This window comes from Psittacula echo (assembly GCF_963264785.1).
Source record: "Psittacula echo genome assembly, chromosome: 9".
NCBI classification, from domain to species: Eukaryota; Metazoa; Chordata; class Aves; order Psittaciformes; family Psittacidae; genus Psittacula; species Psittacula echo.
In genome coordinates this window covers 23,208,327-23,231,916 of record NC_137745.1, presented here as the reverse complement: position 1 = coordinate 23,231,916, position 23,590 = coordinate 23,208,327, and the positions used below count along the sequence as shown (strand labels likewise).

General features: G+C 53.2%; 2 protein-coding genes across 5 annotated transcripts in view; one reads left to right on the top strand and one right to left on the bottom strand.

The window, feature by feature from the left end:
- MTMR14 (myotubularin related protein 14) overlaps positions 1-16,441 on the bottom strand; it is a 28,718-nt gene extending 12,277 nt beyond the window's left edge. For 2 of the 4 annotated variants that reach the window (XM_080625600.1, XM_080625603.1), the window contains exons 1-16: positions 16,278-16,441; positions 16,049-16,194; positions 13,056-13,164; positions 12,008-12,083; positions 11,334-11,394; positions 10,831-10,953; positions 10,272-10,345; positions 7,802-7,872; positions 6,737-6,811; positions 5,352-5,418; positions 4,279-4,364; positions 3,919-3,995; positions 3,569-3,605; positions 2,309-2,379; positions 1,662-1,711; positions 1,307-1,445 (exon numbers count right to left, since the gene is read on the bottom strand). In XM_080625600.1, coding sequence (XP_080481726.1) covers positions 1,307-1,445; positions 1,662-1,711; positions 2,309-2,379; positions 3,569-3,605; positions 3,919-3,995; positions 4,279-4,364; positions 5,352-5,418; positions 6,737-6,811; positions 7,802-7,872; positions 10,272-10,345; positions 10,831-10,953; positions 11,334-11,394; positions 12,008-12,083; positions 13,056-13,164; positions 16,049-16,194; positions 16,278-16,400 — 1,385 coding nt within the window. In that variant the 5' untranslated portion in view covers positions 16,401-16,441. The remainder of the gene's footprint in view (positions 1-1,306; positions 1,446-1,661; positions 1,712-2,308; positions 2,380-3,568; positions 3,606-3,918; positions 3,996-4,278; positions 4,365-5,351; positions 5,419-6,736; positions 6,812-7,801; positions 7,873-10,271; positions 10,346-10,830; positions 10,954-11,333; positions 11,395-12,007; positions 12,084-13,055; positions 13,165-16,048; positions 16,195-16,277) is intronic. The other 2 variants (XM_080625601.1, XM_080625602.1) reach the window with 2 other exon arrangements.
- The window catches only part of LHFPL4 (LHFPL tetraspan subfamily member 4), an 88,723-nt gene that overhangs the window by 62,020 nt on the left and 3,113 nt on the right, over positions 1-23,590 (top strand). The window contains exon 2 of the mRNA XM_080625629.1: positions 17,789-18,195. Coding sequence (XP_080481755.1) covers positions 17,790-18,195 — 406 coding nt within the window. The 5' untranslated portion in view covers position 17,789. The remainder of the gene's footprint in view (positions 1-17,788; positions 18,196-23,590) is intronic.

Below are 23,590 nucleotides of genomic sequence, written 5' to 3'. Positions count from 1 at the left end.
ACACAGCCTGATGCCCTCAGCAGGAAAGAAAGTGAACCAGAGTTAGAAAACACATCACAAAATCAAGCCCTGATACATGTAAGTGCATCAGATCTATTCCAGCACACTCCAGTCACTTCACATCTTGGGAAAATGTGTACTTTGTGCTGCAGGATCTAGCCTGTATGTCCTGAGCACTCAGAGCAACAGAAGTGTGTCCAGTTTCCCATCCTGCAGCCAAGCAACTGGAAAGCTGTTCTCTACTTGCTGCAGTCGCTTCACTGTGGACTGACAGGCTCTGTGTGTTCAAGAGGACTCTGCTGCCCACGTGGCAAATGCAGTTTGGGACTCTCCATCTCCATTTTGTGAGCCTCCAGGAAGCGTCTCTCTTCCCCTCTTCAGCAGTTTATAAACTGACTCACAATGTGCTTTATGGCTGCTGCCACTGGCATGGCTGCAGGCTCAGTCCCCGAGGAATTCCATCTGCCTCCAGCACAACCCAGTTTTAATTTAAAATAATTGCAATAGAAAACAGTGCCTTCACATGTGCTGAGGGAGAGAAAAATTAAACTGAGAGGGGCAACCCTGCAGCAAGGCTCTGAATCCCCAAACAGCACCAGAAACTCCACAAGCAAAGCACAACGCCCATCCCAGAGCAGCAGTGCCCAGACACCTCCCCAGCCCTCACTTCCACGCAGCCACCTGCATTCCCAGCAGGGTCTGATATGATCCCCTATCAAGAGGGAGCATTGAGAATTCCATATTGTCCCTCAGAAGTATCTCTAAGCAGCACTAAAGGCAGCAACCTGCTTTCCGCTCGCACCTTGTGCTGGCAGAGGGGCTAAAGCTTAGAGGGGATTCTTGGCCACCCAGCCCGCCTACCACTAACTGCAGACACTCCCCTCTATAACCTCTTCCATAAACTAAGCTTCATTTTAGGGCAGCAAAACTGACTCCACTTTTCCCTGGGGAGGCTGCTGCCAAATGTGATTTTTCTGGTAGTTTGGAACCAACTTTCAGAAGTAATGAAATCATTTCTGGAGGAACAATGAAAAGGAAACACAGATGCTTTACTCTTATCAGGGGACACACTTCAGGAGCATCCCTACAGGAGCCTGACAGTCTTTAACATGGGTTGGTCTCCAGTTCTTGGTGCAGAAGCTTTGTGGCACAAGTTACAGCAAAGCCTCTGACAAACTCCCCCCTCCACTGTAAGGAACCCAGGCCACAGAGAGCAGACCTGGAGGGCGAGGGACTTCAGAAGCATCTTTTCTACCATGCTCAGAGCCTGCTCCTGTTGTTATCCACTGAGTGGGTATCTCCTCACCATGCTGCTTGAGCCTGTGCTCCTGCTGGCATCAGCTCCACTGCTTCATAGGTGAAGCTCCCGGCTGCTCCAGGGGAACTTTCCATCCCCAGGGAGAAGTCACTGCTCAGACTCGTGGTGCTGCCTCGGTCTCTCTGCTCTAGAGAAAACAAAAGAGAGGTACCCAAAGGCCAGCTTGGCCTCACTTCCTCTCCCTCTAAGCAACACAGTTCCCACATGCTCTGTGGCTGTGCTGGTGCAAGGCCCCAAGGGAAGCATACCCATGTGTAGTCACCTTGATGCTGGGAACCTAAGCCCCCAAGCGATCACCCATTACCAGCACCCATGGGTGCTGAAGCTTGGCAGCAGCACTCACTGAGCATGCAGATCTCTTCCAGGGTGAAGCCAGGTGGCAAACTCTTCCTTCTGGGGAAGGAAAGACACAGTTACCTCGGGCACGCTTCAGGCCACAGCCACATCTCTGCAGCACAGGGCGGATGAGAGCAGTGGGGAGTTAGCTGGGCATGGGCAGAGGGGAGGGGATGGGGCTGCTGTGCAGTATCCCACTGTCCGCACAGTCCCAGCCCTGTGCTTTGAGAGGGTGGCAACAGGCTGTGGGCACACAGGTGCTTATTCAGAGCCCCCTGGGTGGGCTTTGGTTCTTTCTGCCCCTCCTGACATAGGAAGGGATTTAATGTTAAAGAACCAGCCAGCCCGCTCCCCCCAGCAGTGCCTGGTGGAGCTTCCTGCAGCCTGCTTGAGGCAGAGCACACAGCTCTGGCTTCATCCGTGCTACAGCAGCCACGGGCAGTCATTAAGCAGAGAGCACGTTTCAGCATGGACAGTTTTTCAGAGCACAACACGGCCCCTCACAAGCCTCTGCCCCATTTTGCAGCCTTCAGAGTGCAGAATAAATTAAGGAAAACTGGGCCAGGACACCAGGGCTTCCATCTCCCCAAAGGAACAGCACTAACAAGCTCCCTGGCTCTGCAGCCCATGCAGCAGCCGGCACAAGCTCCTTACCTCTGCGACTTCACAGCAGAGAACTCCTCAGAGGTGATGTGCTTCAGAAAATTGAAGCAGAAAAAGAAAATCTGAGCAAAGGGAGAGAGAAGAGAGGTTCAGGAATGAACCTGAGGCTCCATCAGCCTCTTATCTCGGAGGGGAGCTGCTGGCAGGCAGGAGATAAGGAATCTGCAGCTATCAGCCTCCCATGTGCCATGGGTGCCAGCATCCCTTCCTGGGCCTCCTCTTACACATTAAGCTGACCCTCTGCTCCCTGCCATGGCAAGACCCAGAAGCAAAGGTGTAAAACGTGTCCTCAGCAATGCCTTGCACACATGCTGCAAGCACACAGCAGGTACTTGTGCCATCAGTGCAGAATGGCAAAGAGATGGCCCCAGGAGCTGCCTGGACACCCAGGTAAGCAGCGAACCCAGCAGGACCCTTCTCCTCCTGCAGCGGGTTGCAGGGAGTGCCACAGGCAGCCATGCACCTCCTCTCCTGTTGCAGCTACCCACTGCCCTTGGCCATGCAGCCAACAGAGCAGAGCTGCCAGGCTCGAGTCAGCAGGGCTCTGGGAAAGCAATGGATGGGAGGAATGATGCCAATACAGAGGTGCTGCACCACTGAAAGATGGAAAATAGGCCAAGGTCCTGGCTCTGCTGTTCAGAAGCAGGAGATTTCCTACTGAGGTGAGAGTCTGAGGAGCAGGAGGTTAGCTACAGGGTTAGACATGCTTCCCACCTCCTGATCTCTACCCAAAACTGATACTGCAACTATAGTCACAGCAATCATCTTCTGCTGTTAAACAGTGAAAGATATGAAGAGAATTAGTTCCACTGATCTTAACTGCCTCCCAACCCCATCTGTGCACCCACAGATACACCCTAAACACACACACACTGGAACCAGCACAAGCAGCTGCGGTGACATGCAAGCCACATGCAGCTGCAGCACACAGGCAGGAGGCATGGTGCTCAGGACAAGCACACAAGATTATACAGCTTTATTTCCAGGAGTCACAGGCCTTAAGCATCCCTTCTCATTGCTGAGCTGAACAGCACAGTCCTACCTACCCCCGTGCCTGAACTCTAATGGCACAGCACAACTGGCAGGGCTGACACCCACCAACCCAACCGTAGCCCTAGGGAAAAGCATTCCAGCAGCTGAATAATCTTTCTACAGCCCAGCCAAAGCACTGATATCACCACAAGCAGCAGTGAATGCTGCTCCCATAAACAAGTATCCTGAGAATAGAAAGCAGGGCTCCAGAGCACTCACCTCTTCTCCTTTACTGAGCCGATCGACTAACATGTGCCTGGAAAGAGAGCAAAAGAAGCTCAGTCACATGCTGGAAGCCAGAATGAGCAGAAGAGCAGAAGCTCTCAAGAATGGCCCCACGCCTGAGCCTTCAGGTGAAAAAAGGCATCAACCCCTCTTGTCACAGCTCACTGGGACCTGCCCCAACATCCACCTTTGGTTGTGAGTAAACACGAAGCCCCTGACGGCTTCTTCCCTGCTGTGCAGGGATGTATGCCCATAGCAGGGGGCTGGAACTAGATGTTAAGGTCCTTTCCAATCCAAGCCATTCTATGATCTATGTATATGCAAGTAAAACTTAGTGTGCTTACCCAAAGAGAAACCAGTCATAGGCCACTGTTAGGTAGAGAATCTCAGATGGCTCCAGGGACGCATGGATCAGCCCATCCTGCAAAGCAAATGAGACCAGCCTTCAGGCAGCAGCCCTGGGCACTGGGACTTAGGAATTCATCATCTACTGGAAACTGTCATGGTGATCCAAGATGCCCAGCTTGCTCTACCTGCCTGTGATAGTGCTTTGATGGCAGGGCAGCGCATGTTGGGCTCCACATCAAAGCCAATCCACACCCTCTCTGAAGCCAAGGTAGTCAAAAGGAACATTAACTGCTCCACAGTCACCCACCCTCCAAGCAACAACCCCCAGAAGCAGAGCAGGTCAGCCAGGTACTCACAGCCCATAAGGAGAGGCGCAGCAAGGAGATGAAGAGAGGCGTTCGATCCCAGCCAGATATACAGTGCACCAGGAGCCCGCTGTCATCTGCTCCAGGCAGGAAGGAGAAGGACAAAAACCCATGTTGCAACAAGAGCAATGACTTTATGGCAAATGCATAGGGACAAGCTGCCCTCTGCCCCCCTGCCCAGGCTCAACAGCAGAGCTCATCCACCAAACCAGAACATTCTGTCTCGAATCTGGCAGCCCACAAGTGGCTCAGAGTGTCCTGGGCTGTCAGCAGCCCCAGCTGATGTGCTGTCCTGGTCCTGACAGCTGCTCAGGACATGAAGTCACTAGGTATGAACATCATTCCGCTACCCAGAATATGCTGCAACCCTCTATCACAACCTATTCCCTCATCAGAGAGAAACCTGCTCCAAGTGAATGCTTTTCCAGCCTCACCAACCAACCAACACACACTGAGCAGAGGCACAGACACACTCCTATGATCTCCAGTAAATCCACAGTGTGCTCCAGAACAACTGCTGCAGGAGTCTGTAGCTGGCTCCATCTATCCAACAGTGCTAGGTACAAAGTCACAGTGCCCAGAGGGAATGGGATGCCAGCATAGGGCAATACACACCTTTCAAACAGTTGGGTGTGATGACAGAGGATGGAAAGGGCTCTTAAATAGGCAACTAAAGAGACCCTGGGTTGGGGGGACAAAACACAAGTGTCCAGCAAAATAAGAGTCAAGAAGCAGAGGAACAGATGTTTCCTTTTTTCCAGCTTTAAAGCAGTAAAACATTAGCTCATGTTTCCAGCTATCCCTCTATCCCTGAGAGGACAGGGCTTTCAAGGAATCAGCAAGGCCCACCCCTTCCAACAGAGGAGCTGGAGCCCTGAGATACTAGGAATCACCCTGTTCTGAAGGGAGAGAAGTGAAGCTGTCTATAAAGTGACTCTTCTATATTGGGAATTGATCCACAGTGGCACTGATATGATGATATTAGAACAGTGGATGATGAGCTGTTCCTCCAGAGACAGCGACTACTCCAGTTCAGACTGCTGGGAGCAAGGAGTTTGCCTTACCATCACTATTGATGATGGAGATCAGCAGCTTCAGGTAGTTCTGTGTCTGTTGTACAAGGTCCCAGCTCTGCAGGAAGAGAAATGTTGATGATAAAGGTCTACCCATAGCAAAAGGCTGCTCTGCAGTTCAGAGCCTTTCTATATCACACATACAGCCTGAAACTTGCACTTGGCAACATCCCTGCCTAGAGAAGCACCTCAACCAGGGGTGACAGATCACCCATCCTTTGGCAGCATGTTCCAACAGATCGTCCTCGAAAACAACACACAAGACTTCTCCTTATCTAAAGGTCTGATTTCAGACTGCAGACATTGCTTCCTGCGCAGCTTTTCTTCCCCAGACTGAAGAGTGCTTTAGAATTAGTATTTTCTCCCTGCAAATGTACTTCTACATTAATCAAGTCAACCCTCCATCACCTCTGTGATTAGCTGGAGTCTGAGAACTTCAGCTTCAAGTGAAGCACCTTCTCCAGTCCTCAGATCATTTCTGCATCTGCATTTATTACACCCTCTTCAATTTTTAATATTCTTTGTAAAACACTGCCTGCTCAGGATTCTAGTGAACAGGTTTCTAGCCATAAACAAGCTGTGCTCCCATCAGTTCTGTTTCAACACTGCAAGCTGCTTTTGCATGATTCTGCTTTATTTAAATCATCGACTGATGAACACTGGCCCAACATGGGGAGCTCTGCTCATGTGGTGCTTCCAGCCAGAGAGCAGAGGAGTGTGACACGTTCCAGCACAGCCAATCAGCACCAAACCTGGGGGGGCTGGTGGGTCCACTGATGTGTGAAATGGAGCACAGTGATCAGCAGTAGAAGGTGATGCTCCCTGCTATGAACAGAGGTAAACCTTGAAGCTTGGGCAAACACAGGAGTTCAGTTATCATTTGTGATGCTGCTGCAGTAACAAGGAGACATGCTACAGTCAAATATGATTTTCTACTCCTCTCCCAAAGGACAGGCACCATGAAGAAGGTGCCAAGTCCCTTGGCTGCTGCTCGCAGAAGGGAAGGCTGACCTCTCTCAAGATTCTCCACAGACAAGGAAGTATGTGCAGAGCTAAGACTGTGAACAAGTAAACTGCTTGCCATTTCCTGGCATGTTACTTGCTTTTGTTAGCAACAGAACTCCCTAAGGGACTGCAAGCTTTACACAGCTCCACAAAAAACCTGGACGTTACAGGCAGCTGCCTCAGGACACACCAAGCTTTTGGATAGAGGATTTCCACTGCCAATGTGAAGAGCCAAGTAAGCAGCCTCGCTCCCACTGGGATGCTTTAAAGTGAGCCAGATTATGGCAACCGGAGCAAGGCAAGCTTTACATCTTTACTGATCCTTCCTGACTGAATCCCTGAGCTCCCACAGAGATGGCTGCTTTGCTCACCTGGTACTCACTCCAGTCAATGTTCAGAGACTGGGTCAGAGAGACTGGGATACTTAATGGAGCATCTACGTAATCCTGCAAAAAACCAAAAACAGTTGGTCAGAGAAAAGCCCTGATCTGAAGGCAGTGAGTTCCAGCAAAAAATACAGCAATAAATGCCAACTGGGGCATCTGAAAGAAAACACCTCAGCAAAGCATCTTTGGATGCAGAAAAACGAAGTGGTAAGAATCAACTCATAGCCTCTTAGAAGGGCTAGTGGAGAAGAGGAGGTTTTCTGTGCTCCCAATGGTGGAAGTCAGGGATAAGGCATGTTAGCTTCTGAATTCCTGTAGGACTGCTCCACTCAACCATCTCCCTCAGCAGAAAACAGAATATGAAGACAGAACTGACAGAGGCTATCAGTAAGATCTCAAATTCAAACCCAGGAGCAACCCAGACCCTGCATGAGAGCTCAAGCAGCACTGCAGGATAACAACTCAGTTATTTTACATACAGATTTTACAATCAGTAATTCAGTACATTCACTGCTTTGTTTGTCCTGATGGCTTCCTCCTTGTCATCAGGAATAAGCACCTCCCATATGAAGACAGGCTGAGAAAGTTGGGGCTGTTCAGCCTGGAGAAGCTGCGTGGAGACCTCAGAGCAGCCTTCCAGTATCTGAAGGGGGCCTACAGGGATGCTGGGGATGGACTCTTCATCAGGGACTGCAGTGACAGGACAAGGGGTAACGGGTTAAAACTGAAACAGGGGAAGTTTAGATTGGATCTAAGGAAGAAATTCTTTACTGAGAGGGTGGTGAGGCACTGGAATGGGTTGCCCAGGGAGGTTGTGAATGCTCCATCCCTGGCGGTGTTCAAGGCCAGGTTGGATGAGGCCTTGGGTGCCATGGTTTAGTGTGAGGTGTCCCTGCCCATGGCAGGGGGGTTGGAACTGGATGATCTTAAGGTCCTTTCCAACCCTGACTATTCTATGATTCTGTGACATATAGACCTTGCTCAAGAACTCTGAGACGAGACCCAAGCCCAGTAAACCCCACAGGTCTCCATTTTGTAACCTTCACGTACCTGTTTCCAGTTAAATATGAGACCTTCAGCTGTATAATCTCGGTCTTTGTAGTCCTTAAAAAATTCACAGCCTGCAAGAAGAGGAGATAATGAACAGTTCAGCTGACTGAGATCTACCCACTGAAGTGCCCGGTGGGACTGAAAGTGCTGGCAGCCCCGGGCTCCAAAGCACCAAACTAATCAAAACTGCTGCCTGCGGGAAGAGAAGAGCAGTAATCATCAGTGAGTGCAGCACGGCCTCCCAGCAGCACAACCCCGAGCACTCAGCAGTGAACACACTCACACAGCAAAGGGCAAACTCCAAACTCACAGCTAATGTGGAGTCTGAGGGACTGGTTTCATTCCTTCCCAAACTAAGAGGTTTCACCAAGGAGCTGCGCTTTCCAGGGCCAAGGGCTTTCGCACAGATCTAAAGGCATCAGCCTGACATGCTGAGTGAGAAGGAACCAGCAAAAGGAGGTGTTGGCAGAGCGCTGGGGAAAGGCAGCTTTCACAGGGCATCTGCTGCAGGCAGCAAGAAAGGGCTCTGCCAGAGGCTGCTGTGATTTCTCTCACATTCCCTCTTTCAAACACACAAACTGCCCTATCTGAAGGAAGCAGGTACATAACCACTTCCAAGGCTTCCCCCAAGCCCTTCGCTCCTGAAGCTTGTCCTTTGGCTCTGCTCTTTTCAAGCAACTATTTGAAGTCTCTGCTGCAAACTGCAGTCACTTATCAGAGCTGAGCAGCACCACTAGCACTGAGCCTGCCTGCAGGATACACAAACACCTCTCCCAATGTACTGTGTGTGCACCAGCAGTGCCAGAGTGCCCCTGACACTACCAAAACATCCATGCCAGGCACTGAACACAGGCAGCGATTCCTACCCTGCAAGTCACAAGTAACTCCAATGGCGAAAAAAGATCTGTGCAAGGACAGGACTGACCCTCAGAAACACAGAGCCAGGCAGCAATCTGTCAGCTGAGATCTAACTCCAACTAAACAACAGCTTAAAGCAAAGAACAAGGGACTATGGGAGAAAGTATTGGCATCTACAAATGCCAAACACCAGTCAAATGGAAAAGAGGGGCTTTCTGCACTGGAGAGCACCAAAGTTTGTACAGATAACCCACTTTGAGCCAAGTCTTTCACCCCAGACAGTCCAGAGGGACATGGGTTAGTGGTGGACTTTGCAGTGCTGAGTTAATGCTTGGCCTCGATGATCTTAAAGGTCCTTTCCAACCTAAAGGATTCTGTGATTGTGTGTCTGGACACTGACATGGTCATCTAAGACAAGAGGATCTCTCTTCTTCCTCATCCTTTACAAACCCAACAAAAGGCCTGTGTACGCTGTCTCTCTCATGTTCTCAGTTTGGTGAGGAATACACTTGCAACACGTATATCCTTGTGCCAAATCCGTATTTCTGTACACCTCAGCAACCTGCATGGCAAACGGCAGAAATCCTCATGCAGCTTCTCTGAATTGTCACCGATTTCTGTATGAAAGGAAAGACACCTTTAAATCAGTGCATTTCTCCCTGTGAGGGTGCTGAGGCGCTGGCACAGGGTGCCCAGAGAAGCTGTGGCTGCCCCATCCCTGGCAGTGTTCAAGGCCAGGTTGGACACAGGGGCTCGGAGCAAGCTGCTCCAGTGGAAGGGGTCCCTGCCCGTGGCAGGGGTTGGAGCTGGAGGAGCTTTAAGGTCCCTTCAACCCAAACCATTCTACAGTTCTATGAAACAAGATGTATATTTAAGGGCAACAACCAGTAATCCAGGAAAAATCTGGGTTTGGATCATCCACAACAGTTTTGCGGGTTTTGGTTTGGCTTTCTTCCTTTCTGTGTGCATGGAAGAGAGTCCTTTCCTGCACACAGACCGCAGGCACAGCAATCTCACATCCAATCCTATCAACGAGCCTGACATCAGCAGGCAGGTAGCAATATTCAGCTCATCTTTAAGAGCACAGCGAGTGACCCAGCAGTGGTTGCTAGGCACAGGGACTAATATAGCCAGGGAGACAGGCTGGAGTGGTCTGCATCAGAGCCGTACATTGCAGGCTCAGGTTAACAGCTCTGCCTGGCACTGAGGACATCTCACAATGGTGCTCTGCAACACCAGCACTAGAAAATACTCTCAGGGATTGGGGTTTTATATAACACAGGGCAAGATACATATTTTTGCATCAAGTAGTTCGGAACTGCACGGATTCCAAAGGCCATCTTAGCCCCGGCTCCACCTCTGGGAGTCTTTCTCTGCACTTAAATTAACTGGAACTGCTGAGAAATTATTTTGTCACCTGAAAGAGTGCCTAATGCTGACTCACACCAGCAGAGCAGCCAGATTACTGCACAGTTTAAAAGAGCTCTTCTCCAGAGGGGCCGCAGGAAACATTGAGCAAGCCACAGTCATTTCACCACACAGACAGTTCCCAGTCCCCAGAAGCAGATTGTCACCTGTCCCTTGGGAGTCCCTCTGGACATCAGTCCTGTACCTGGATATGGGATGGAGAGAAGCGTGAAGTCAGCATAACGTTGAGCTTTGTCCACCTTCTCCGAAGATGTCACACTGCACAGGACAAGAGGAGAACAGACATTTGTGGAGTGCTTTTCACAGGAATACCAGCACCCAAAAAGCTACCTGTCACATCTCCCTGCACTGTGGCTTGACTCAGGAGCGAGCAGAAGTTACTCAACACATCCAAATAATGAGGTACAGCCCAAAACCACTAAAGCTTTCCTCCGAGAGAAATACCAGGAGGAACATCTCCCCCTGTTCCTATACACGAGCAGAGGGCTCCTTTACTGCACCCTTACTGAAGGGGTGACTGTCACATTAGCACAAGCTCTACAGAGAAAAAATGACTGCAGAAGACAGATGAAAACATTGCCCATTCATACAGCTTTCTCTGGCCTAAAACCTCGGGGTTCTCTTTATAAAAGCCAACTATAGTTGATCCTGATGTGGGACTGCTCCCAGGATGCTGAGAGCATGCCCAATAGCAATTCCATGTAAGGGCTATGCTGCAGAAAAACAAATGAACCCAGACTCACTTCAAGCCAAACTTCACCTTCTTGTTTTCCACCATCAGGTCACAGATGTAGCGCACAGACAGGTATCGAAGCAGCTTGATGTCGTGCCCTCTGACCTTGTCAAACAGCTGGGAGTCTGCGTTCCTGCAGGACAGAACAAGGCAAAGCAAGATGAAGAGCCTGGAGTTCAACGACTGACCATGGTGAGTGGAATTCTTTGCACAACACTGCCACAAGTCCTTTCCTGAAGTGCTTCCAGCCATAAGCTGCGTAGCATGAGCCTTGTCCAACCCCTGAGAGGCTGAGCCAGCTTTGGTCCAAGCCATTGGAATAATCTCCCCAGGGAAGGGGTGGACTCTCCAGCTTTGGACACTTTTAGGATTCATCTGGACAGGGTGCTGGGCCATTTAGTCCAGGTCATGCTTTGCCTAGAAAGGCTGGATCAGATGGTCCTTAAGGTCTCTTCCAACCTGGTATTCTAGGATTCAAACTCCCTTTTCCCCATTTCAGTGATGCATACAAACCTAAGTGCGGAATCCTCCTCTGAGATGTCTTCTGCATCTGCCCAAGCATCATCAGAACCTCCTGCAATGAAGCATTAAGAACTGAAGCTTGTGTAAACCAATGTGATTCCCAATCTGACAAGAACATGCGTATGCCCAAAAAGGCCACGGTTTGGCACCCTCCCTCCACACATACGTGCTCTCAGTAGTTCCCCACGTTTTCTCTTCCTGAAAAGCCCATTTTCTAATGTAGCCCAGTCTTCCCTTGTCACTGCAAAGGACCTAGGCAGGTCAACCCATTACTGACAGCCAGAAAGGCACCCCAATAGCGCTACACAATGCTTTGTTAAGTCAAGCTACCCACACTACAGCTACCCAATACTCCCTGAAGAGCTTTCCCTACAGTCCAGTATATGTCACCACGAGCAAGATTTGATTCCAAATGATTAATCGAGCACCAGCAAGTTCCTATCCTTTTTTCTATTATTCCCACTTCCCACGTTTTGGAATCAGCACCTTGATTCTCTGGGCTCCCTTACTTGCCTACATGCTTCCCATAACTCACTCTTCAGCCTCAAATCCATGCTAGAGCTCTGCATGGGCCTCTTAGGAAGATCTTGCACTTGTGTGTAGGTCACTGTCCCAGCACAGATAAGCCTGACCAGGCACACGGTGACAAACAGCTCCTTACTCACCTGAGAAGATATAGTTGTAGCCAGTGCGCCCATAGAGCTCTCCCCAGCCGGCCAGCGTTGCTGATCTGCAAATATGCTGCAGGAAGATTTTGTTATTAATCACCCATGCTCCAGGAGTCTTTCCCTTCCAGGTCTCTGGCCTATTTGCTGTCATGTTACATAGAATTAATTTGGTACCTACCGCAATGACCTTCTCGGCAGCCTCCCCTACAACCCTGCTCCAAACCAAGCTCTCCAAATACATTAAACTCCCAAGTGCCTTTATCTGTAGCTGGTTTTTCAATCACATTTTCACTTCTAGTTCTCCAATTCATTAATACAGTCAACTCCTGCCAAGTTAGCACGTTCTGTGCTCTGTTAATACCCCGCTTGAGTCTTATTTCCACACTCCTGTGGATAAGGTTACAGATGGCCCCAGTATGGCTGCAGGCAGTAAAGGTCAGCAGGTCCAGCCCACGATGGCTTCAGTTAAGCTACATTAAAATGGTCACAGGTGTGACTTTGCTATTCATCCAGCATTTCTAAATTGAACCAAAGAAAACTGAATTAAGCTATTTAAACTCTAAATGAGACTATTCCTATAGGGCTTCAATGCAGTTTAACTAACCCACATGAAACGAATGTAATTTCACTTTCTTACAGCTCCCCTTGCAGACAAGCCCACACATTCGTTAGAGCATTAATGCAATCTTGCCTCCCCAGGGAACACACAGGAAAACTTCTCTTTAGAGAGAGAAGTTATTCAAAGGGAGCTCACTGCTGGGAAGAGTCAGGGGCAGAAAGTGGCAATAGCTGTCCTTCCCCTCTAGAAGACCAAATACCTTTGGTCCTTCACAAGGGACATGCGCATGGAGGAAATGCTACCTCTACAGCGCAAGTGGGGTAAAATAGCCTGAAGCCCCCCAGATGATTCACGCAGCCTAGACAGGCTACCTGCTACTATAGGCTGCCTGCTGGTACCTAAGCAAGGATTTTTACGGCTGCACAGGTCAAACAGAGAGAGAAAGGTCATTTTTGAAGCTAAGACAGGTGACCCATGAAGCTTTACCTTTCCCTTGTACAGGATGACTGGGCAGACAAATCGGCCTCTGCATCTTGCCATCTTACTCCTGTTGATGAGGTCCTGCAGCTTGCCAACCTGCACAGTGCTCTCAAACCTAGTACACAGAGACTGGGTTCAGTACATAGAGCATCTCCTGCGATCCCCATCCCATTCACATACGAGCCACCTCTGAAGTTAGCAAGCAGGAGGACACTTCTGTAAGTACGGCTTTGCTTGAGAAGAGATTCCTTTGTGTACAATTCCCAACTATTTTGAAACTTTGACAGATTCTGACATCCAGATTTGGTTGTGGGGTTGGTTTTCTACCTGCCTTTATGTTTCCTTTGCAAATACAAATACAGAGAGAAACAAGAACTTTAAGATGGTGCTACCAGAATAGCTCCATGGCACTGCTTCCAAGTCCAGAATACAGGATTCAGCAAACATCAAATGCCTGGGATATCAGCAATTGTAAGAGAAGCACCTCACCAGGAGCTGAGACAAGACACCAGGTTTCACCTCTCAGCACACAACCCATGCTCCACTCTTCTCAAGAACTATCACCAGCAAAGCTAGAGGTAAACGTAGTAAATAAACAAAGTTGTAAGGAGACTGCTGTAGTAAGGGGGAAGTCTGCTCTGAAGAGCAGCTGTGAGGCTCTTGGAGGGAGAAGTGCTCAAATGCAGCACAGGTAGGAGGAAATCTACTGAAAAAGGCTCAGAAAGCAGAGCACCCCAAGAGCAGTGTGAAGGAGCAGCGTTCAGGCTGCCTGGCACAAGGTGGAGAATGAAGTGGAAGGAATAACGTGTACCTTAACTCTTTATTCTTTTGACTTCCAGGTGTTCAGGTGGGGAGGTGTCTTCAGAAGTTTGTTTTCCAGAAGACACTGCTGAGCAACCTTATCTCTGTCTTCATTCCCTGCCCACCCTTCCCCACACAGGACCCCAAACATGAATTAATCTTTTAAATGCAGGAGACATTTCCTATAAGAGCAAGCAACTCTATTTTAGGCCTGAAGCAGAGGTGCTTGTCTTTGGGTAGCCAGAACAACATTTGGAGTGCAGACACATCACAGCATGGTCAGGTCAAACCGAAGACGTGACCTGTGTCGGGGATCAGGACATTTTCATCAGGCACAGCCACAGTAAAGAACTGAGCACATTCCTCTGTCTCCATCACCTGCAGCATCTGCCTGCTCCTTCTGGAGGGACATCAGAGATCTCTAAGCGCAGCAAAGGAGCTCCTGGGTGTCAGAACTCACTGTGCTACTTTGTCTGACTCCTTGTGAGCGGCATCTGACCAAGGAGCCAAAACCATGCATTAAATTCCTCCTGCTACCCCCTGCACCTGCCTGACTTCAAAGTCCTGTTAGAAATTCTGAGGAAGAAGCATCCCTTCTTGCTCCAGCTGTCCAGCCACAGAGGAAACAGGATCAAGAAACCAATCTGGGCTTAAAATACCCAATTGCTGCTGCTTCCCTGCCTAGCTTCAGAATAAGCTGCCGCAGCAGAGCTGATGGGGCAGTGCAGAGTTCACATAGGAAAGAACTGCTCCCAGAAACCCTGGGGAGAGGTGAGAAGCATCCTGCACACTTCAAGAAGATCTCACCAACTGGGTAAGAACATTACCAAGATGAAAACCAGACAAAGACCTAGGAGGAGTGTCCCCTTCATTTGTGTTCTGTAACACAGAAGCACAGTCTCTGTTTTATCATTAGGCCATAAAGTGAAACGATGAAATGAAACCCAGATTTGTCTAAAAATGATGAGCAGCTTTTACAGAGGTTATCACCCAGAAATCAGGGGGAGAAGGCTGATGGAGGTCATGGTTTCCATGACTCTCTGGGACAGCAAATGGAGATGTGGAAAGAATCACTAACTCAAGTATAATTGCCAGTGCTGATTGCAAAGCTCTGGAAGAAAACAGGGTGCTGAGTGCAAGTGTATTTTGAACACTCATTAGGGGAATGAAGCATCCTTTCCTCCTGCAAGAACAAGAAAAGCAGAAGCATTCTGTTTCTCTTCCCTAAAAACACTCCCGGTCACAGTTACGGCTTCAGAGTTGAGCTTCCCTTTTTTGCAGCAAGAGGGTTAACCTTTTCCAACCTGACCCAACCAGTAAGCAGGAATTATCTCACCTGACAATCAGCTGGGGCTGTTTTCTAAAGATCCCCCCTCCCACAGCACCCAGCCCACGTGCCAGCAGCGTGGTTAACAGTTTGCCTTCCTCAGGCAAAGCAGCTGGACACGGGAGCAGAGCTCAGTGACCACCATCCTTTTGAACATGTTACTCTTGTCATGGACGCAGTTCAGGCAGCAAAATTGCATTATGCTTTGTCAGAAGAGAAAACAAAAGCTGAGAGGCTATGGTTGGAGCTGCAGGGAGCAGCTAACAGCCAGAAGTCAGACCAACATGATTCTAAGCTTGTAGGTCAAAGTCCAGAGAGAGGTTGGTTTAGACTTGTACTAAACTGCAAGCCAGCACTTCCCGCTAGCTCCCTAACCTGCAGCATCCCCTGACACATGCAGTGTGGTGAGCGCAGAACTTCTGCCGCGGTTGTCTCATCTGTGCAGCCTCTAGCAGCACCCCCAACCTCATAAAGCTTCCCAAACTAAACTCTCTAATCACAGAGGCCTTCCAGCAAGACCACGGGCACTTCATCACGGCAAGGAGGGCATCACACAGCCCCGCTCCCAGCCACGAGCAGCGCTTGGTAGGAGCTAACACCGTGCTCGGCTCTGCTCAAGCGCCCTGGTCCCTTCGCACCTCTCAAGTCACCGCTTTCACCCAGGAGCCAGGGGAGCGCAGCCTCGGCAAGCGGCAAAGGGCGCCCGGAAGCGGATGACACCGCCCGCTATAATTAGGCACAGCGAGCCCGACGGGGCTTCCCCCGCCGGCGGCAGCCCCGGAGCGGCAGGCGCGGAAGCCCCCCGGGGCAAGACGCGAAGCCACCTCCGCGTGCTGCCAGCCGTGCGGGGAGGGGGTACCGGGAGCCTTACGGGTCGCGTCCGGCGCAGGCATCGCGCTCCAGGAGGACGATGTGCCGCGGGTAGTGGGCGCAGACCTCGCCGTGCGCGTTGGAGATGACGCTGTAGCGGTAGTCGCGGCCGAAGAGCTCCAGGCACCGCCGCTCGATCCGATCCACCTGCACACAGGCACCGGTCAGCGCCCGTCGCACCGGACCCCGGTCCCGCTGTAACCCACGTCCCCCAGTGCCGGGCCCCCCACCTTAGCGGCGGCGGCGCCCCCGCCGTCCTTCGCTCGGTACTGAGCCCGGGAGAACTCGAGCAGCAGCTCGGCCAGGGCGCGGTCCCCGCAGCCCGCCGGGGGGCAGCCGCGGGCCGCCGCCATCCCGCGCCGCTCACCGCCGCCGGCCCATGGCGCCGCTCCGCCCGCCGCCGCCGCCGCTTCCGTCCGCTCGCCCAGTCACCGGCCGCGCGGCTGCCACGTTTCTTCCGTCCGCCCGCGGCGTCATCAGGATGCGACGGCCGCGCTCCCGGTGCGCTGCACCCCGATGTCCCCGGTCCTACCGCCCTCCGCCGGGATGAGAACGGGTCCCGCGAAGCCTCCGGCGGCGAAGCCTGGAGCTACGGGAGGAGCGGGGCCCGGCCGAGAAGCGGGCTGTGCGCCCCGTGCTCCTCGGTACCGGGAGCTGGGGGACGCCGAGGCTTTGCGCAAACCGCGTTTAGGACCGCGGAGGGACGGGGTGAAGTTGGTCGGGCCCCGGAGGAGGAACCCGAACCGGCCGCTCGGGGTGGGAGTGCAGGCATGAAGCCGGTGGCAGATGCCGGGTGAGCGGTAGCACCGGCAGAGCGGTGCGGGCGCTAACCTGGGACTGCTTGTACCGAGTTAACGGACATCGCTGTCCCGCACCGTGCGGGCGGCTGCTTTGCGGGAGAATACAAAGAGTTTTTCACTCTGCATGCGTCTGCTTTGTAAATCTGTCGCTAACCTTGGCAGGACGGGGGAGGGAACGGAGCAGCTCATGAAAGAGGAGTTCAGCCGCAGGACACCGGCCACGGGCGGTCCGGTACCCGTGTGTTGGGCCGGCGGGGAGGGTTTGCGGGGCACCTGCCAGCCTACTGGGAGCACATCACCGCTGGGCCACACGAGAGGCCCCGGACCGGGTCCCGCTGCTCCCCGCGCCACTACAAGCACGTTGGCACCGACTGAGTTGCACCGGCCCCACCAAGCGGTTCCAGGAGCCGCCGCCCGCCGGGGCCTTCTCCGCCCGGAGGAAGGACCGGGAGCACGAACGGCGCTAAGCACGCGTGCGGGCACAGGGTGGCAGAGCCGCCGCTACCGGGCGGGGCTGAGCCGGGGGGCGGCCCGGGTGGAGCGGGGGTACCGCAGCCTGCGCTGATGTGACCTCCTCCGAGCCTTGCCGAGGCGGCCCGAATAGAGCCGAAAGTTACCGAGCGCGCTCCGAACCGCGCCGGGGATCGGCCCGAACCCCGCCGAGCCCTCAGCGGGCGGAGCCGAAGCGGCCCGATTCCCCTCGGGGCGCGCGCGGCGGGCTCGGCTCTCGGCTCGTCTCCGCAGTGGTGGTGGTGGGGAGGCGCGCACCCGCGGGGGCGCGCACGGGGCGCAGAGGCGGCAGCCAAGATGGCGGCGCGGGTGGCGCAGGGGCCGGCAGCCCGCGGGCGCGCCTAGGCCGCGGCCCCCCCCCTCCTTTATCCCCTTACCCCGGGGCGGGCTCCCCGCCCTCGAGCCCCCCCCCCCAGCTCCACCGCCGGCAGGATGCTGCCCTCGCAGGAAGCCTCCAAGCTGTACCATGACAACTACGTGCGGAACTCGCGCGCCATCGGCGTGCTGTGGGCCATCTTCACCATCTGCTTCGCCATCATCAACGTGGTGGTCTTCATCCAGCCTTACTGGGTGGGAGACAGCGTCAACACGCCCAAGCCCGGTTACTTCGGGCTGTTCCACTACTGTGTGGGCAGCGGGCTGGCGGGCCGGGAGCTGTCGTGCCGCGGCTCCTTCACCGACTTCAGCACCATCCCCTCGGGCGCCTTCCAGGCGGCGGCCTTCTTCGTGCTGCTGTCCATGGTGCTGACGCTGGGCTGCATCACCTGCTTCGCCCTCTTCTTCTTCTGCAACACCGCCACCGTCTACAAGATCTGCGCCTGGATGCAGCTGCTGGCAGGTACCCCCCGGCACCGGGCACCGGGCGAGGGGCGTGGGACAGCGGCGGCGGGTGCTGGCACCTCCCGGGAGCTGCCGGCGGTGGGAGCTGGATAAAGGGAGCCCCCAGGTTGCTCACGGAAGCTGGGCAGGGGCCAAGCGATGCGGGGATGTGGTTCCAGGAAATAGCTCCCGGGCTTCCTGGGACACCCAGGTCAGGGACTAGCACTGCCTGAGCGCTGGGAATGGATGCTCAGGGCTCCCCAGGCACTGGTATCAGGGCCTGTGGCTTAAGGAAGCTGGGCTGGGTATGATTACTGTGGATCCATAGGGCATGCCAGCCAGGAACTGGCCCAAGAACACCCCAGGGCTTCCTGGGACACCCAGGCCAGGCACTAGCACTGAGCACCAGGAATCAACACCAGTTTAGGGCACTGGCACCCAGGGCTCCACAGGGAAGCCCAGTGGGAAAGCTGCATCAGGGACCCACCTCAGGGCACCCCAGAACAGGCACCAGCCCCGGGGCGTGTGGGCAGGCTGGAGGACCTCAGGACAGCCAGGCCAGGCACTGCATGTGGAGCACGCTGTTACACCGAAGCCAGGGACCAGCCTTGGGGTACCCTGCGATGACTGTCCCATGGGGTCAAGGACCAACTGCAAGGATGCCTTTGGACACCCTGGACCTAGGACCAGCAGTCCCCTGGGGACCCAGACCCCCGGGGCACCCCACATGAGGGACTGGTCTCCCTGTCTGCCCAGCCCCAAGGGCATCCCCAAGCAAGCCCACCCCCAGGGGAACCCTCAGCTCCTGGAGGGACCCCATCACTGGCAGGAGCCCATGCATGGACCCCCTCAGCCCTTTAAAGCACCTGTGCACAGACAGACCCTTCAGCTCCCCCTTAAAGAGATGCTGTGCTTGGTCCCCCTCCCTCCAGCATCATGAAGGGGCAGTGAGAACAGGCCTTCCCCAGCCCCCTTTATAAAGAGATCCTGAGTACAGCGCTTCCCACAGACACACCATGCCTTGATGTCCCTCAGAAGTGATCACAGGCTCAAGCCCAGTTATTCCCACCAAAAGTGGCACTGTCTGTAGATCCTCTTTAGCTACCTCCACACAAACTCCACCATAGATGGGGTTTCATAGTTGGGGTACCCCAACACCCTCATAGACTCAGTCCTCAAAGCAACACCATACGACAACCCAAACTTTTCTCCGGAAGGGAACTTGGTGCATATATTGGTAAGGATCCCAAGCATCCCCTTGTACACAGACCTTCAAGCTGTCCTCACTGAGGGTCTTTCCTTTTGGGAGAAACCCCCTGAGAAAAGACCCTTCAATTCCTTCTTTCTGCAGTTTTACCACCTGTGGGAAGGCATTGTGTGTGTGTGTGTTACTCTCCAGTGCATACAAAGTGTGAACAGAGCCAGAGCTTCCACCAGAAGGGCTCAGAGCCCCTCGTATTCCTAATGAAAGGACCCCAGTCCCTCTCCCTGGGAGAAGGGCCTCAGTCATTGATGCTGGAGGACGCAGCCCCCCATGCTGGAAGCTTGTGCTGGGAAGCCTGCCCTCTGCTCACCCCGATCAGGACCACAGCCAGACCTTGGGCTTATCAGGAAATTCCTTCATCTTTAATTTTCCCTGCCCTGAAGATTTACCAGTTTAAGGCAAGCTCAGAGCCCAAATCCCACTGATTGTCAGCAGCTTAATCAAGTGGCTTCAGCTGATGCTGCTGCACAGGGAGCTCTATGGCAGAGGACACTGCAGTGAAAGCAGCTTTGGGCTTCCTCCCCAGTGCCTCCTGTCCTGCCCCAGCTCAGCACCCTGCTGCTGTCACCTCTGGGTGCCCCTTGTGCTGCCCTAGGCCTTGTCCCTGCACACACTTTGCACCTTGTGGCTGCACTTGTGAGAACCCTGAGTGTGTGGCTTGCAGGGGCCATGGGCTGGTTCTGCTGGCTGCAGCCAGCCCAGGCTTGGCTCGGAGCAGCACAGACACATGGCCTGTATGTGCTGGGGAAACTAAAGGCAGCATTCACAGAATCATGGAATCAACCAGGTTGGAAAAGCCCTTTAAGCTCATCCAGTCCAACCATTGCCCAGCACTGCCAAGGCCACCACTAACCCATGGCACTGAGGCCTCGTCTCCATGGTGTGTGAACCCTTGCAGGGACGGTGCCTGCAGCCCTGCCCTGGGCAGCCTGTTCCAATGCCTGAGCACCCTCTGGGGCAGGAATTGTTCCTCAGCTCCATCTAAACCTGCCCTGGTGCAGCTTGAGGCCGGTTCCTCTTGTCCCATCCCTTGTTCCTTGGGAGCAGAGCCCAGCCCCTCCTGGCTCCATCCTCCTGTCAGGCACTTGTAGGGAGCGATCAGGTCCCCCCTGAACCTTCTCTTCTCCAGACTGAACCCCCCAGGTCCCTCAGCTGTTCCCCATCACACTTGGGCTCCAGGCCCTGCACCAGCTCCATTGCCCTTCTCTGGCCCTGCTCCATTAACAGAGACCGGCCATCCACCGTGCCCTGAGGTGGGGAGGGTGCTTCTGTCCTGCAGGAGAGGCTGGTGTCACCACCAGGAAGGGCCAGGGCACGGAGGCAGTGGCATGTCTTGGCCAAAGGGAGCCTTGTCTTGGAGGGGCCGGGCAGGGCTGAACTTCCCTGGGCATTTCAGAGACAGCTGCAGCTGGATGTTACCTTGTGCATGGAGAAGGAGCTTCTGTGACCCATGGAGAGGACACCATGGACTAAATCCTATGGATAAGGCAGGGATGTGGCCCAGTGCAGGGGCTGGCACAGTGTGATGTCCAGCTTTGGCTATTCACCTGCCTTGGGAGGCTGGAGGGATGTGCCAGGGCAGAGGGCTTGGAGAAGGGAACGGCATTCCTCCTGCCTCAGTGGGGTTTTAGCTGAGGAAGAGCTTGCACCACTACAGCAGAAGCAACAGCGAGGCCTAAAGTTTCATGGTCTCTCTGGTGAAAACCAGGTTAATGAGGTGCAAGGCAGAGAGCTGGGGCAGAGGTGGGTCCATGATGTCCCTATGGGATGGCCAGTACAGAATATAGGGATGCTGAGTGGAAAGTCTTCAGAGTAGGAAAACCAAGAGCAGGAAGGGGGCAGGAGGATGAGGATGGGGAATTCAATCTCTCTTTCAGAAAATAGAGGGTTTAAATCATCAATGTCTAATTAGTGGATGACAATCAAGGAAAGGTTTAATTAGAGCTTCACAGAAAGCTCCAGCTCAAAAGCCACTGCCCCCCCAGGAGGGAACTGGGTCTAATTAAGAGGAAAGACTGTGCTTTAGCGCAGATAGCGCAGCCATCTGCCCTCTTCAAATCCCAGGAACACCAAACTGGAGATTTTGCTAAATCCCTCTGTTATAAAACAGAAATGGGCCTTTAACATAAGCCCGTCAACAGCTGCATGACTGACAGTGCCCTGGTGCCACCCCAGGCCTCTAAACTCGGAGAGGAGCTCCTCCAGAAAGTCCCATGGGATGATGCTTACTTGAAGAGAAATGGGCTGTGAGGGTGACCCCTCTTGTCTGCCCTCTGTGGAGGGCAGGGACAGGAGCTGGGCCAATTCTGGGGATGCCTCTGTTTGAAGGACCTCACAGGAGTCATCTCCTGGAGTCCAGAGCACAGGAACACACCATAACCAGCACCACGTGCTGAGGCTCACTCTGAGTGGCTCTAGGGCTGTGTTTTCAGGAGGGCTTTGGGTTTGTACTTACAGTCTAGTGAGGGTCGGAAGAGGCAGCCGGCTGAGCACACGGTCCCTCATAGCCTGGAGAGTGTGACTGGCCACTTCTGAAGGTGTTTCTCTGCCTTTCAGATCCTTCAGTCAATGATGAGACCCTCCAGCTCCCTCAGGCCAGGCACAAGCACAGCACAAGGGATGCCACTCTGTGTCACTGGCCATAGAGCTGGGGTTTGTCTTTATCAGCAGCACTTTGGAGCTAATTGTGCCATCAGAGACCTTGCAATATGATAATACATCAGCATCTCAGCCCTTTCCTCCTTTGAGGCACCTCCTTTGGAGTTATACTCACTTCTCAGCTGGGCCCTTCCCTCCCAGCAGCGTGTGAAGCAGGGGCAGATCCTTGATCAGTGGCTTTATCTTCTTCACCTGAGCTGCATTTGCCACCATCTGAGCGGGGACCCCTTGCACTGTGCAGCTGCACAGCATTGTTTTGGCATGTCTGCGGAGAGGTTAGGACTTGTTTTCATGGATATAAAAAATCCTAATGAAATATGATATGAAATGATATGAATATGAAATTATATGAAATTCCTAATGAAAAAGTGGATGACAGATGATCACTGCTCCAAACAGCTAGGAGGTAACTGGGATAGCTGCTGGGATTGAGGGTGAAGTAGCCTCAAGCCCTTTCTCTGCCCAAAGCAGAAATAAAGCTGATAAATGATCTTCGAGCTTCCCTCTGCCCACCCTGCAGCAAAAAGGAGGCATCACTGAAAAAACCCCTTTGCATTTACTGAAATACCAGCTTCTGGCCCCAAAAAACCTTTCCTGAAGATCCCCCTTCTGCTTCTCTGTCGTGCAGCAGGAATGGGAGCGCAGCCCTCGTATCCGTGCTCCAGGCGTCGGGAGGCAGCGTGACCCTCCCGTAGTAGCTGTTAACGTGCTTGCGGAGCCGCAGGGAAGGACTGAGCCTCTGATGTCCTGGAGCTGACATCCCATAACTGTTATTCCAGATAAAGTAACTGTCAGTTCGGATTCATACCACCTCCTAACTCCATTCTGAATCCTGCTGAGGTTTTGGCTCGCAAACAGGCTGTGGAGCAAAGTGCCTTGAGGGAGCTGCTGTCTGTGTAAATGGCTGGGGTTGGCCATCCCAAGCGTGCTGCCTTTGGGTTTCATTTAGTTTAGAGGGGTGTCTATTTTTAGGATGGGGGAAAAGGAGGGAGGGAAGCTCTGTTTGTTCCCTTTCCTTTCAGTGCTCAGCTCTCAGGAGGTTTCCTATGAGAAGCAGCTACTCCAGACCCCAAAGTCACATCCCATCCCCTGTTCCCCAGGGATTCAGGGCTGCTGTGCAGCACCCAGGAGCACCCGGACTTGGCAGTCATGGGGTAAAGATGGGACTCGATCATCTTAAAGGTCTTTTCCAACCTGGTTGATTCCATGTTGGGGACCCCCCATGTCCTGATAGCACAGCATTGCAGCAAGAGGCTGTGGGCATGTGGCACGCAGAGCTTCCTGCCCTTTGGCACAAGGTAAATATGAGGGGCTGGGGGTCACCAAACTACCCCTGGCAGAGAGATGTGACTGCAGAGAAGATGGGAGTGATGTGCATGAGGGCAGGGGACAGCCACTGAACCTGAGGGAGGATGAGCCTGTGTGCCCAAACCAGGTACCCAGCAAACGTGGGTTACTCACAGTCCACATCAGCTACATATACCTTCCATTG